The 15,864-nt window shown below is 35.8% G+C and overlaps 1 protein-coding gene across 1 annotated transcript in view; it reads left to right on the forward strand.

Moving 5' to 3' along the window:
- Positions 1-10,384, forward strand: part of LOC104529220 (contactin-5) — a gene marked incomplete at its 5' end in the record, with an annotated part of 24,262 nt that extends 13,878 nt beyond the window's left edge. Inside the window, 4 exons of the mRNA XM_010173461.1 lie at positions 5,843-6,029; positions 6,486-6,598; positions 7,729-7,897; positions 9,524-10,384. Of these exons, the coding sequence (XP_010171763.1) occupies positions 5,843-6,029; positions 6,486-6,598; positions 7,729-7,897; positions 9,524-9,627 (573 nt within the window). The remainder of the gene's footprint in view (positions 1-5,842; positions 6,030-6,485; positions 6,599-7,728; positions 7,898-9,523) is intronic.
- Between the last annotated feature and the right edge of the window lie 5,480 nt (positions 10,385-15,864).

Here is a 15,864-nt window from a genome sequence, read left to right on the forward strand (position 1 = left end):
ATAGATCTTTTCTGTTCCATTTTTGGGAAGGATTTCATCAAAAAGGAGATAATGACTTATAGGTTCAGTATAGTGAGTCAGTGTATTACAATATTCAAGTAGGAACACTAAGCCCACACTATCAGCCCAATTTTGCTAACATTCTGACAGTTTCTCTTTAAAGTATCTCCTCAGTGCCAAAAGGAAGGACTCTGTATAGAAAGACACCAGGGCTAAATTCACCCCCCCCCCAGAAAAAAAAAAATGTATGGAACAGTTTTATGCTTTCCATATGATTCACTTTCTTCATCTTCTGTAAACACTATTTTAATTTTAAAATTGATTTTTGAAAATTTTATTATATGTATTACAGTGCAGAACATCACCCGTAGTACTCCCTTGATGCACAAATAGCAAATAGGTAACATAGAGAAGCCCAGTGACTTTGGTAAAAAGTTGAATGATTTCTCTTTATTTTAAAAATTTTATCCTATAGTAGAATTATTGTGAGGCAATATGTAGTAAAATGTTGCTTTCAACACAAATTGAATGCAAAATAATCTGACTAGCCACTTAGTTTTCATGTCTCAATTTGTATTCTGCCTGTGGTCACCACAGCAGTGACAACCACCTACATAGTCTTCACATTTCCTGGCCTTTTAGCAACAGCATTATAAAAGGAGGAGATTTTCTTTTATATATATATATTGGGGCTCTAGTCAACAAAAGTGACAGAATATTTACTACATATGGACAACTTTGCAGTGACCCACTTTCACTCCAGCCCCGTTTGCACTTTGTAATAAGGAATAATGAAAGGCAAAGTAACTTGTCCAATTTCACATTGTCATCCCTGAAAGGCAGTGTTAACTGTTATGTCACATGAGTTTTATGCAAGGTTTGCTTTACTCATTTGCATCTTCCAAAGCACATATTATTCCTAACTTCAGTACAGATTTGTCAGCTGTCCGCCCGACCTTGCTAAATATGTGTCAGATACACTCTGGTAAAGTAGAAATAGCTTGAAAACTTTGTCAGAATGGTAGAAAAATACAGTGTGTGGTTCATACTTATTGTTTAGAATTCATAACCTGAAGGTTATAAAACCTATTTCAGCCCTAGGCAGTCTTTTCTTTGTCACTCACTATTGGTAGGGAAGGGAAAGGGAAAGAATTACTGTCTGGAAGAATAGATTTTTTTTTCTTTTTTCTTTTCCAGAAAACCAAGGCTAATACTTAAGTATAGATCACAAAGTTCATGTCTTTTTCATTGGAATTCCCCCAAGGGATAGGAGCTTGACTAACCTAATCAAAAGATCAACTTGCAATTAAAAAAAAAAAAGTATAAAAAATAGAAAATCTTGAATGCCATTTGCAGAGAGGATAACTTGTATATGTTATATTCCATGTTTTCAAAGAGAAATATTCAAGATTTTTTGCTGTTTCTTGGATGTACTTTATCTGTTTTTACAGTGGAACAGAACATTATGTCTACAAGGTACTGGAATGTGTTTTTTCTTAATTTAGTGAAATATACCCTCAAGTAATTTAAAAATATATGGATGTTGCTAGCAGAGGCTGGTAAAGTAAGACAGAATATAGAAGAATTTGTGTTTCATCAACCTGAATACTGATTTTCCAGACTTCACTTTTGGAATGAACGAATTTTCCCAAACACAAAAATAGCGATTGGATAGTTTTATATATGAGTCAATTTTGCCCACAAATTTACTCATATGTTAATTCAAACCCCTCTAAAATCCTGAAGATTAGAAGCAAGATATTATACTTTTTATACCTGAAAAGCAGTACTGTTGCTTTTCAAGTTCTTAAGGTATGGATTACACTCTAGATCTCTCATGAGAGCCTCAGGAGACCCACACCCTTTGCAACGTCTGTATTATGAATAGTTTTGTAACAAGACTACTAGTTTTCTATTACCTAAAATCAGGAATCTTGAAAATTACTGATTTTTCATAAGAAAATATTACTACATATGTCAGTTGAGGTACAATACCAGTCTTCATCCCATGTGCGTGTAGTACTATGTGGGAGAACAGAGTATCTGAGAAAAGAGGAGAAGGATGCAAGCTACTCCAGAAAAGATCCCAGAACCTTGATGTACAGAACAGTGTGTTCTTCCCTCTTTTCAGTTAGCAATTGTTTTGGTGAGAGGGAAGGAACTGAGGTTGACTGACCATTTTGCAGAAACCTCTCATCCTGTTCTGAAGGACAGTTGCACCAATATCTTGCGATGATACAAAAAGCAATAGCACAAGATACAAAAACTTGCCTCTTCTCCTGTCTCAGGTGTTTGCTTCTACCATGACAGGCTGAGAGAGTTGGGACTGTTCAACCTGGAAAAGAGAGGTTCTGGGGAGATCTTATAGTGACCTTCCAATACCTGAAGAGGCTACAGGAAGGCTGGGGAGGGACTTTCTACAAGGGCAGGTAGTGATAGAACAAGGGGAAATGGTTCTAAACTGGAAGAGGGTAGATTTAAATTAGATATTAAGAAGAAATTCTTTCCTGTGAGGGTGGTCAGACACTGGAACAGGTTGCCCAGAGAAGTTGTGGATGCCCCCTCCCTGGAAGTGTTCAAGGCCAGGCTGGATGAGGCTTTGAGCAACCTGGTCTAGTGGAAGGTGTCCCTGCTGATGGTAGGGGGGTTGGAACTAGATGATCTTTAGGGTCCCTTCCAACCCTAACCATTCTATGATCTCAGTTGTGCCAGCGCTAATATTTACATGACTGCAGTGTGTCAGTTCAAGGAGCTCATATGTTTTCTGATATTGACTATTAAGTTTATGTGTCTGCCCATTTCAATTCACCCTACCTAATTTAGACTCTTACGTGAAATGCCTAATTTGTAAATTTAAGTCTCTGTGATCAACAGGAAGATTAACCAGACAATAACTCTGACTCTACTGAATTTAGAAAAGAGGGACTGCAACTAGATCACATAAGTTTATACCAAAGTGTTATTGTGCATACTTTAGAATCCAATTTGGGAAGAAGTGTAATATTATTTAAGGCAATTTTTAACATGAAACCTCAAGGAAGAAGCATGTAAATTTTAGAGATGAGAGAAAAATTTTGGATCAAAACATATTTTGAATGCAATGGTTTACTTTTAACGAATGCTTGACCCACGATCAGGACAAAGTAGCTTGTATGTTCCTGCATCTCCTCTACTCAATCATTTAAATATCATTGTTACTTTCTCTCCAGCTCAAAGAAATGGGTTTCTGAGAATCAGATGAAAAACAGAAAGCCCAGCAAAAATTTAAAAACTCAATTCAAATTGATGTAAATTCCTCCACTATCAAACTCAGTCAACAACCATTGGAGTTTTGGGGTTTTTTTATAACCACTTTTTCATTTCATTTTTGTTCATTTGGCCATCAATAAACGTGCATTAAGAAAGAAAGAGAAAAAACATATTTTGAGATCAAAGTCCAAACACACCTGGAAAAAGTTTAAGGGGAATTTTAAAAGCAAGGACCAAACACTTAAGGACTTTGAAGTACAGGAGAAGCCAAAATAGAAGTGCTGCCAAATTGCATTTCATGCTTTTGCTACTTAATACAGTATATTAATTCCTGCAAGAATACCCTTTTGCCAAAGGAGAACACCTCTGTCATGTGGTGCAGCAGAACTCGTAGGGAACATGCCTTTTTTTTTTTTTTTTTTTTTGCAGATTTAACATGTGCAAGATATACTTAGTATCCAAACTGAAATGCCTTATAAGCAGTGGTCGAGAGCATTTCCAAACACATGAAAAATATCAAAAGGGTTAAGTTATGGACCTAGGTTTCTTCCACACTCATTTAGGTTTTAATATCTATGTAGTCCTAGCACTAATATTTGGAAAATCAGTTTTTCACAACTTTTTATACTAGAAAAAGACATCAGTGCAAAAGCTGGGAACTATCTACTGTCTTGAACATCGCATTCACATGAGAAGTGGTGTGTCCTGTGAATAAACGACCACAATGAGACCTATTGGGCTACTTATAATTTTGCTCCTGGCTTTCTAGAACCAGGTTTTCACTACTTCTGTTGCGTTTCCACCCCTGCTACTGTCCAGGTGCACAACCTTGGGCAAGTTTCTTTTCCTTTCTGACCATTTCCCTATTGGATCCTCAGCAGACTTCACTAACTGGATGATAGGGTCCCCAGGACATGTGCTGCCTGTCATGACCTGTTTGTACAGTGCTTAATAATATGTGGCTCTCACCACTGTAGCGTCAAGCTTGTAAAGATGCATTGCAAGTAAAATGAAAGGAATCTGACTGCCCAAGAGATAATAAGCATTGGACGTTCAGTCCTAGTGTATGAATAAACACTTGTTGATTCCCTTTTCTTTCCAAGACAGACATGACTAGGTGTTACTTCAGATACCAGCAGGGTTGGTCAAGCATTCAGCTAGCAAAATACCTTAGTGAATCACACTTATCTCAATGACAGGTGGTGACTACAGATAGATTTGCTATCTTAGATTAATTAACCTAAAAATAGAAACAACAGCTTTTTAAGGTGAGATAATGCAGACACACACAAAAAAATATTTACATTAATTTTACAACTGAAAGAGTAGACTTTGAGTTGGCACAAATTGATATATCCTTGATCAAAGTTAACAGAATTACTTTACTCAAGTGAGGATATGACTTCAAATGTATATTTTTGCAGCCAGGTCTTTCTAGATTTTTTTTTTTTTTTTTTTTAAATGGCAGTCCTAGTGCAATTATAAAAGGTTAACATCGTACTCATTGGTCTTATTTTCCTATGAACCCCTTGGGTTTTTTTTTTCACCATTTTCTGGGATACATGCACAAGAGAGCTGTATTGTCCATGACCTTTTTCTCAGAGGAAAAGTTTTCCAGATATAATAGGAATAACTTCTTATGAAATAACTAGCTTCACAGAAAAGGTCAAAATGTGGAAAAAGTGCAAGTAGGTCTCAGCATGAGTAACGTAAGCTGAATATAGGTCTTTGAATGGCACATTAGTGACATCTCCTCTTAGGGAAAATAGAGCCCCATGAGAATTACCTTGGTTGTGCAGGTCACTTAGATATATTAAAAAGAGACAGTACTGCTTTTTTCCAGTTATGCCCTGCAAATACTTGGTCTCTGAGGAAAGAGGTTAGTCAAATTCCTAGCTCAGATCTATAACCTCTTTGAAACTCAGTGCAGATACCAGACATATGGGCTAAGAACCAACAAAGTTAATTTAGGATTTTTATGTCTGAAAAGGAAAGGCATAAATGTACTATCAGAGTTGCATTTACCAGAAGTCTGTTTATATCGAAGAACTAAAACTGAATCCACATCCTTCTTTTTCTTCAGTTAAGATTTTTCACATTCAATCTGCTCTCTCATTTCCTGTTCATTACATGATATTCTTATCATGGTTCTGAGTTGCAGAGGGCCAGGGAGGGAATATTGCTCACAACACTTCTTAAGTTATACAGACAGATCTTTCCAGGGTGAACATAGATATTCTGGTGACCTACCAGAGAATGAGCTCTCCTTGAATTCTCTGAAACACTTTTGACTTCCTGGCAACGTTCATTCTCTGGTCTTCCATCTTGTAGTTACATCTTCTTGTGCCGGTACACAGCAATTCAACATGCTTCAGGTAATACCATAATATTCTGAGTCTTGCCATTTTGGACAAGTGACCATTGCTTGGGTCTGAGCTTAGGCTGCAAATTCTACATGTCTAAAAGGGCCTTATAATTAGGCAAATGGCAGAAATGGTAAAAACACCCTCCACAGGATAACAGGTACGAGCATCTGAAAGCATGAGTTTCCCAAATGCTTATATTAATCTTTCATTCGGTTGCTTGTTGGCAGATTGGTTACTGGAAGGACATGGAGCAGGAGGAAGCAGCAGAAAAGGTCAAAACTGAGGGAAATGAGTCATCTGTCCTTCTGACAGGATTAGAAGGAAACACATTATATCACCTAACAGTGAGGGCGTACAACGCTGCAGGGTATGGACCACCTAGCACTGCTGTGCGTGCAGCAACCAAGAAGTCCCGTAAGTGATCTCAGTATTTTTGCTCAAACGGAGAAGTTAGGGAACAACCTCTGCCCTCTTGGGTTTTCCTTCAATAAAAATGTATAATAATCAGGAATCATGTATAGTTTTGATTCATGGCTTTGCTTCGATATTTAGACATGAATTCATATGACTTTGCATTCATAACAAAGGTTACCTTCCTAGAAAACAAGGCATTTTTGACAAAGAAGGGACAGAAAAGAATTCAAGTTCCTAATCTCTGTCGAGTTTATGGGGTGGGCTGAGTAAACACATCACAATCTATTAAATGACAGTACTGGTGCAAAAATATATTTTCAAATTCCAGCTAGAGTTGGGAGCTTGCTAACACAACCAGTTATAAATGTAATAAAAGACTGAAGTACATTTATTTTTATTTTAAAGAAACTACCTATAAACTATACTTATGTACATGTTGTTATCTTTTCTCCTCAGCTCCCAGCCAAGCACCAAGCAATATTATGTGGATACAGGATGGCTCTCATGTGTCTCTTGGGTGGGAGCCAGTCAGACCTCTAGCTAATGAATCTGATGTTATGGGATACAAGGTCAGTGCTTCCCCTTCCTTGTTCACCTTTCTCTGTTTCAAATGACTACCGTTTTTCTGTTAAGTTAAGCATGCTATACAGACTGTCTGCAATCAGTTTTCACCATGAAAAGCAATAAATAAAATTGAAAAGAGTGAAATGTCCCAACATTTTCTGTGTTGTGATTTTCAACTACTGATTATAAACTGAGTAAGCTCTATCTGGGGGGATCATATCTGACTCAGAAGTAGCTATTCATAAGACCACTACAATGAAATTCCTACTAACATGTCAATTTAATGGTTTGCAGTAGGATTTATAGAAATGCAGAAGAATAAGACATCTTAAAATGGCATTAAAATTAATATTTTTATGGAGCACAAACACCAATACTTTGGTTTATTTTGTGATCATGTTGGTGATGTTCAACAATCAGTGACAGTAACATCTAGCATTTAAAGTTTTGAACTTTTAAAGGGTAAAATCCAGATTAACTCCTAAATAGCAAGTCTTAAAAAGCATACAGTGCAGGAATTTACTGCAGTCTTTCAGATCAAAACAGGATTATTTCAATGTTTTCACGGAGTGGTTGAGTATTCTTGAAGCATATATATGACCATTTCTATAGACTACAATCTGATATTCCCTCTGATACATCAGGAAATATCACCAAGAAAGTGTAAAATGTTTCAAATAAATCTGAAACTTCTCTAACCTTTATCAGAATAGCTGAGATTCTGAAAAAGTTCAGTTGACTACTTTGCTTTTTTACACCTCTCTGACCTTTTCAGTTTTTGTCTGGGAACAGAAACTTACGCAGAAGTACCAGAGACAGCTATGTACTCACTTGCTTTCCTCCCACATGCCATAAGCTTGCATTGAGTTTCACAGGAGATGCAGGGACAGATCTGAGCTATCAGATAGCCAGCCAAGGTAAACACACTAAAGATATTATTTAGGGCATTTTCTTTACATTTGAAGTTGGATTCTTGACCCAAAAATGTGAATAGGTACATTAATTTGGAGATAAGAATTTGAATTAAATGGAAATCAAAATGCATTTAGAAGAAAGTTTGGAAAAAAAAATGTGTAACACCTTTTTAGGTCTGGTATATAACTTGAATGACCACTATCCACTTTATTGATCGCAGGTATTATTTAGGCAAGAAGGCCAGAGCAATAGTCAAGTTATAGAAACACAGAAAACTTCTGCAGTGGTACTTCTTCCTGACGTTGGTGTCTATATCATTGAGGTCTGTGCAGTCAGTGAAGGAGGGGATGGGACTACAAGTCCCCAGATCAGAGTTCCATCTTTTTCAGGTAAGCTTACACTTGTATTTGAAAGACTGGTGATTACAGCAGTGCTCATTAACTCTATTATTTTCTACCTGAAAAAAAAAAAAAATGTTCTCACAATTCTCTAGCTATTAGATAAAATCATTAATCAGAGTTTTCAGTTCTATGGGGAAACAAAGGTACTTAGTGACAGTTGAGATGCTCAAGAGTATCTGAGGCATCCATGTGGGGCTGATGAACAAAACTGAAGATTTACAGGAAAATTCTCCCTTTCTAGGATAACATCTGGAAACCTAATTGTGCACTAGGTGTCTCAAATACCATTATAGTCAGCTGAGATGTAATCCATACAGACCAACAGTGGAGCCTAGACAGCAATTCAGTTTATCTTCTGAATTTAAATATTCAGACATAGCCACATAAGGACATCTGAGATGTCCTAAGGTACCCAAAAGATTTGCACAGAGCTGGCAGATATGATGCAGGACTTGGAGGACACACACATCATTCTAGACCACCAGCCAGAGGTGTACTATCTAACATGGCCAAAATGGTATGCATTTAGGTATCTGCACCCTGTGTATGTGCCTGCTTTAGAATAAGCTGAATTTCTCTGTAGGTTCCATTGACTCTCTTAAGTAGATATTACTTTATTTAAATTAGTAATGTATTACAGTATTAATGTATTACCATGAAGTAAATTATGATGTCTAGTTACTGTTTTCCTCAATAGGAAGTTAATGCAATATCTTTAAAGAATTTAAAGTATCAATATTACAGGTAAGAAAGCGATGGAAGGATTAGTGGCAAGAATAACCAGAAAAAAAACATTATCTTTTGCCTAAACACAACAAGGCATCTTAATCCTAACTTTCTATTAACACTTTAAAATTCTGCTAAATACTGTGCTTTTGTCCTTAAGAAGTACTATCCAAATGGTGTGAACCTGAAACTTTAACCTGAAATTTAAGCTTTACTCTAGTCACAAACAACAATGCTATCATCAGAATGCAGAAGACACCAACCTCTACTCCATGGAATATTTTTTTCATGTATCTTTTGAGCCATAACTCTAGGTCACAAAATCTTTCATTCCCTCTAACCTGATATTTCTGATTAGTCTAGCACAGAAGATGTGGTCCAAAGAGACCCTGTCTTGTTCCCTTCCCGTCCTGTGACCTGTTGTCACTACCAACTTTCCCCTTAGCACAGCTTTTTAACATCACTAGGCTACTGGGCTAAAGACCATTTTTTCTTCTGGACAAACATCAAGATCAAGGACTAGCTTTCATTCCTTGTTTCAGGAAGAACATTTGTGACTGTGACTGAGGGCATGTTCTGCAGCCTAATTCTTTCTGAGGATTAAGGTATAAAACTGCATACCCTTTTGGAATTTCCTATTCATTTTAGACTGAATATGAGGATTCAGAATATGAGTTTCTGTAGATATCATCATAAAATCCCCAATTTCCTCATGTCTGCTTAGGGAGCCTATTTTGTGATTGCAGTTCTCACAAGGTAATCCATTGCCTAACAGTTAGGCTTTTGCCGAGTGTAATAGAATACAAGTTTAGGGTTAAATCTAGTACCTAGGTGTACTGAGAACTGTTTGCATCATTTATTCCTTAATTACTTTGCTTTTAATTTCAGGAGGGAAAGTAACAAGTGCTCAATCCACCTTACACGTGTTGTCCACTTCCTCGTCCTCCGTAACATTGCTTTTGGCACTGATGGTTCCTTCAACCTCATGGTGAAGACCGCAGACTTTGTTGTTGTTATTTGTTTGCTTTAGTTTGATGACACAAAGGGATGGAGTTTTATGTCTGTGAAGAAACTAGAGACCCAAGCTAATGCTTAAAGACCCATAGAAATGCCTGTGCTGCACTTAGAAGAGTGTTGGAGACACAGTCAGTAATTCATCAGGATTTTTTCTCTTCATTTTTTGTAAAAGTCCTCTGGGGGAGGACACACTTCTTGGCCCTAAAATATGCAGATTGTATGTAATAAACTTTTGTAAGAAAATGTAATTTCTGTCAAACGTACTTTATTTTTTAATATGTTCGATTTTGGTGACCCCAGTCATGTATCATTAGGTGTTTAAACAGTGGTGTCTAGTACAGTACATGTTTGATTTGGACAAAAATTATTTTTTAAATATAGAACATGGTTTGATATAGTTTTGTGGAATATTTTCTTGTATCCCCTATGGCTGGCTGTTCCAAGTGACGAGAGAGAAAAATATAGTATAGATACACAGCCCACTTCAAAAGTACGGAGCATTTGTTCTGAAAATGTATGAATATGTATTTAGTTAGCAAAAAGAATTGTCAATACAATACTAGACAGTACACTCAAAAAGTGGCAAAATGGAGCAGAAAATAAGATATTTATTTCATTGCAGGCAAAACAGAAAATTATTAAACACAAACTTAAAAGCAAAAAAAGTTTGGTTTTCATCAAATACCACAGGATTTAATAAAAATTAATCAAATATTTATTTTCAATTGCAAATAAAAAATCAATTCTTAATGTATATGACAATTAAAAAGTCCACTGGGCATTTAAACATGATATACATTAGGCTGCTAAGTGGACAAGTGAAGCAATGAAAGAGGATAAACCTACTTTTTCCAATCACTTCTCAGTTGTAACATTTTTTCCTTTGGGTCTATTTTTTAGGAACATTCTGTGCTTTATATATTTGGTAATCAAGTTGAAGTATATATGAAAGCATAATATGAAGAGAATATTAACATTTTTTGGAATGTAATCATTCACATATATACAGACTCCAGGAGGAAATATTTTGGAGAACGCTGTGTCTGAAAAAAAATACTTGGATAAATGCTGATGAGCATCATTCACGTTATTTAGCTAATTGACTCTGTTCCTATAGCTCACTAGAGATTATTCCTGTAGAGACTGTGTGCTAACAGTTTTAATCTCCACTTTTTGCTCTGCCAAAAAATTTTTCACTGAATAGACAATTTGGACAATTTTTCTACATTGGAAGGCCTTTCCACATATTGGCACCTGAATCAAAATGATCCCCAGTATATATATGGTGTGTGTGTTTGTACAGTTATGATATGCATGGTGTTATGAGGGAGGATGTTTTACTTCCATGTGTCTAGGGATGGCACCTAGGATGAATATTCCCTTGCCTGGAAAAAATCAAATCAAAACAGTTTAACAGGCAAGTCCTAATAGCATAGTTCTTCTAACTGTCCGTCCCTCTAACAAGTTTTGATGCAAATCTATTTTGGTTGATGGCTTCTGGGTCTAAAAAGCTATTATTTTGTGAACTCATTAGCAAAATAATACTTGGCATTTAGCTAGCACACTCTAACTGTGCCCTTTCTTAGCAGCTTTAAAATAGTAGCCAAGAAAGCACAACACAGATCAAGTGCTTGATAGGTAAAAAGTTGATTGATGGCTAAATTCTTTTTTCTTTTGAATATTTTATCAGTAAATTTTTTTCAGAGACGATTCAACTCAAATCTTTATTACCTACTAATATTTTAAATAATTTTCTAAAAAATAGGTTTTAAATTTCCTTAGTCACCATGTTGCTAGAAAAACAAAGGCCGAATAGCTAGCTGAGCATAGGCTGTAGATACAGACAGAAGGAGACAGTCTATATCTCTTCTTCTGGAGAAGTCTTTGAGATCAAAGAAATGAAGGTGGAATATAGCTTGCTGATAGAGCAAACTCATAGAAAATTACTACCTGCTGTTGTTTGTAGAACAGCAGCATTGCTAGTGTGCAGAAAACTTGCATTAGAAAACCATCTTTTTTCAAAAGGTTAAAATAAACAAGAATAAAGTGATGAACCAAAAAGCAAAATGGCTATTTTATAAATTAGTTAAGCATAATTTCCTCTATTTTTTTATACAGTTGCTTGCCAATGCAGTTTATTTCTGAGTATTCAAAAGGCTAGTCACTGCTGGTGGCATTTTGGTCAAACAACTTTCTGAACAGAAAAAATGGCTATGCTTTATAATAAGAATGAAACTCTGATAAAGAGATAGAGCTGCATCTAGTTATATCTCAATCTCTAGTGTCAAGATACAGATAGAAATATTGAACATACCATCAGCTAATGTTGTATTGCAAGGACATAAAGGGTTATGTTTTATATTCAACATGAACAGAATATGTATTTTGCATCTTAAATATATTAATAAACATGTTTTAAATGTTTAAGTACATATGTATTACCTATTTGTTACTTTGTAGAAGATGTTTCCTTATCATAGCATATTACTTTTGAGTTGCAATGGAGAGCTCTCTTCTTTTTCATGTAAAAGATTGTAATAGTGCAGTCCAGCGTCACTGAGGAGACTGTATTTTTGTATAATGCCACAAGATCTGTTTGGAAAAAAATAATTAGAAATAAACTTTGTTTTGCAGACCAAAAGAAAGACACTGTCATGGCCCATATCAAAATGTTAGATATATTGTATACAATCTGTATATATGCTATATATAATGGTATATACAATGTGGAAGACACAGTAATATAATAGTTCCTGTGTACTGTTCTTGTAACATTAGATCTTTTTAATAAATAATTCTCTTTTTATTGACTTTTATCCTATGTCCTATCAGCTCCTGAATTGTATTCACAGAGGACAGGATGACACAAACATTTTAGATTCCAACAGCAACAAGCTTTGCACAACTTTCAAGCAGAAAATGATGAATCTACAATAGTAAATGTGGACAACACAGCAATTAAAATCAAATAATTTTTGTCATCATTCTAATTTAACGTATGTGTTAGTTTCCCTGGGTAGATATTACTTTTATAATTAAATAACTGAAAGGTGCAAGAAGGATGGAACTCTCAACATGAAAGTATGCTTAACAAAAATTGCAAATTAAGTTTGCAAATTAGCTTCAGAGATAAAAGCTCTCTGCATTTTTTTTTTTTTAAAGAATCAGGAAAATAAGTGCTTTATAAGGAAGCCACTAAGTGCAAACCTCTCTATACTGAAGTATTATATAGTTTTTGTGACCACTCTGGCATGTATAATGTTCTTTCAGGTGTCACCGACACCCCATGGCCGTGCAGGCACAAAAGCACAGCATGGCCATTTCATGTTCAATTGAAAAGTTTAGTTGCTTTGACTTACACTTGAAATACTTTGTGTGATACATCACAACAAAAAAAGCTTTCAGAAATATACATACCCTTTTCAAGGAAAAATGTAATAATAGATGACCCAATTATAGCAAATATTTTTTTTCATGGTTTTATTTGAGTTTTTAATGATCCCCAATGACTTCTTTATAAAATGCATATTTATAGGAGTAAATGACTTGCAACACAGTATGAAGTCAAAAAGCCCATTTTGGAAATAAAAATTGATTGCCACAGTCATCATTTGAACTAAGAGTTCAATTACCAAATGGGTATGGCTTAAATTGCATATTTTATCAGGACTTGCTTTAAATTAGTTATGAATGTCAACAGAAAACTGTAATGACTTGTTTTTGCTGACATGGCGAACTACGTATTGAAAATCCATATCCTATCAAAACTTCTACCAAACTGCAACCCACTCTAGCCCTTTTATGGTCATCTACCCAGTTCCTCTGAAGATGAAAGGCATTTTCCTTCTTAATTATTTCCTATGCTTTTGAGCAAAACAATATCAGGGATGAGAGAAAATGAACAGCATTTTATTGCAATAGGTTGGTTGGCTTTAGACTATTACAAGCAGCCTCCCTTAGCATGCCTATACACAGGCTGCATCCAAAAATATAGTCTCTGCCTTTGCTCTAAGACTTCTCTCTCTATTCCAGTAAACACAGATCCGAGCACTAACTTTGCCTTTATTGTGGTACATCTTTTTAATACTTTAAACAAGAAAATGGTAGTGTATATATATTAAAGACATAAAAGGCTGGAAGAAAAATATACGGAAAATTTTACACTAGCAATTTCAATATTCACATTACTTATTAGAGTGGTCATCTGCTTAAGCAAACTGTTGCAGATATTTAGATACACAGCTATTCTGTGCTCCTGTGCTCCTTTTCTGCTATCAGACTATTAACTAAGCACCCCAGCGTGTATAAAAAACCTACCTAGTGATCAGAAGAAACCAACAAAAAAATCTGTGATGCATTTTGGTTCACCTTTTATTACAATGAAATAGATATGCCTGACTAGAGAAAAATATTTCCCTTTTTGGTATTTTTTTTCTTTCACTTTTAAGCTTGAACTCACAAGTTCTAAAAAAAATATAGAATAAAAACTTAAGAGAGTCTTCCTTAAAGATAGTTATCAAGATAAATAGCTAAGGCAGGCACTATACGTGTTAATCACAAATAAAGGTATTCAACATATTTTGATTTTCATACAGAAAATAAGATGGGAAAATGCATCAATTTCCTTTCAGTAACAGAAAACCTGTGAATAAAAAGATACAGAAAGTATATGAAACATATCTGGGTCAAAGCTTTAGCAAGTACAATTTTACTCTAAGCTGCATTGCTCTGATGCCAGGCTGAGCAAGTATTTCCATTTCATTATGACACCATCTCTTATCTTCTACAAAAGGGACTTTTTAAGACAGGAGAGTAAAACAGGGTAGTCCTTCTGATATTGCTTTAAAACTTCATCATGTGGAATGAATGGCTGACTTAGAAAATAAGCCTCAATTCAATTGCTTAGTTTTGTATAACTCAGTCCATTATTTTTGAGCAATATATACATCCAAATCTAACATTATTTTGGAGAGATTCATGCTAGGAAATGGCAAAATTTTATGTGTATGTTTGTTCAAATTAAGAAGTTTCACATGTACTTTAGGTGAAAAAAATGAATGCTTAGTCTGCTGTGACCATTAATTTATAATACTGTCAGGTGATCAGTGGAGGTAATGTGTTAGCCTGGTATTCGCTCTTTTCTGACATAGAGAAGACTCAAAAGCAAGTTGTTGATGTTTTCTGGTTATACTACATTTAAGTTCTATTAGGAAAAAAATAAATAATTCAGGGTACACTGAGTGTATTTCCTGCCCCTGTTACAGAGATGAAAAAGTGGTATTTCACCCTGCCCTACAAGTCCCTGGGCAGCGCCTTTTTCCTCCCCCTGCCCTGTCCTGTGACAAAGTGCAAAAGGGTGTATGTGTTTATGGGGTGGGGTGGGGTGGGGAGCGGGGAGGAGGAGAGACAAAAAATCAGTGGCCACAGTTCCCCACAAGGATGGCCTGGATTTTGCCCAGCCTCTTGACCTAGCAGAGTTTGCCTTCCAACAAGCCATCTGAAAAGGTAAGTCTTTTGCCTTCCAAACATACAGGGGAGGAAGAATTTTTCCCCATATGAGAATGATTCCAATAGACTACCCAAAAACTTAAGCTAGGTTTCCACTGTGTTGGGTTGCTATCTGTCAATATTTTCTGACTTTCTCAGGGGAATAGAAGCTAATCCCAGAGCTTTTGAAAGGGAAGTGAAAGGGATTTCATTACTACAAATTTCTCATTTAAAAAAAAAAGTATTTGAGTATCCCGGGTCCCCACAAAAGAAAATATCAATCTTTAATGCTCTTCACAAAATCTTTGGCCATTAAATGCAGGAGATAAAGCTGGCAGGTTTCTGACTGAATGTATTATCGCAGCATGAAAAACAGGCTTGCAGTGGCAAAAATTTCATCAGATTTCTAGAACATAAATGGCTTTAATATTGCTGGATCTCTGCAAGTTTGCCTTGCAGAATGGTAGTCTTTCCTTTTGAATCATGTTTTATTAGACTCAAATGTTACTTGAAAGTTCGTGATTTATTGATAGCTACGACACTGGAAGTCCTTCAGCACAAGAGATCTGCAGCACCTTAAACCTTGGTGTGACAGCATATTGGCAAACATAGTCTGTTTGCTTAAGGCATAGCTACTCCCACAACTCTTCCCTCCACCAAGAAAATATTTACCTTCATGAACTACAGAGAGGTGGTGAGGCATCTCAGTTCTTAAATGGCTGCTG

The sequence above is a fragment of the Antrostomus carolinensis genome, unplaced genomic scaffold (genome assembly GCF_000700745.2).
Source record: "Antrostomus carolinensis isolate BGI_N321 unplaced genomic scaffold, ASM70074v2 scaffold10358, whole genome shotgun sequence".
Lineage (NCBI taxonomy): Eukaryota > Metazoa > Chordata > Aves > Caprimulgiformes > Caprimulgidae > Antrostomus > Antrostomus carolinensis.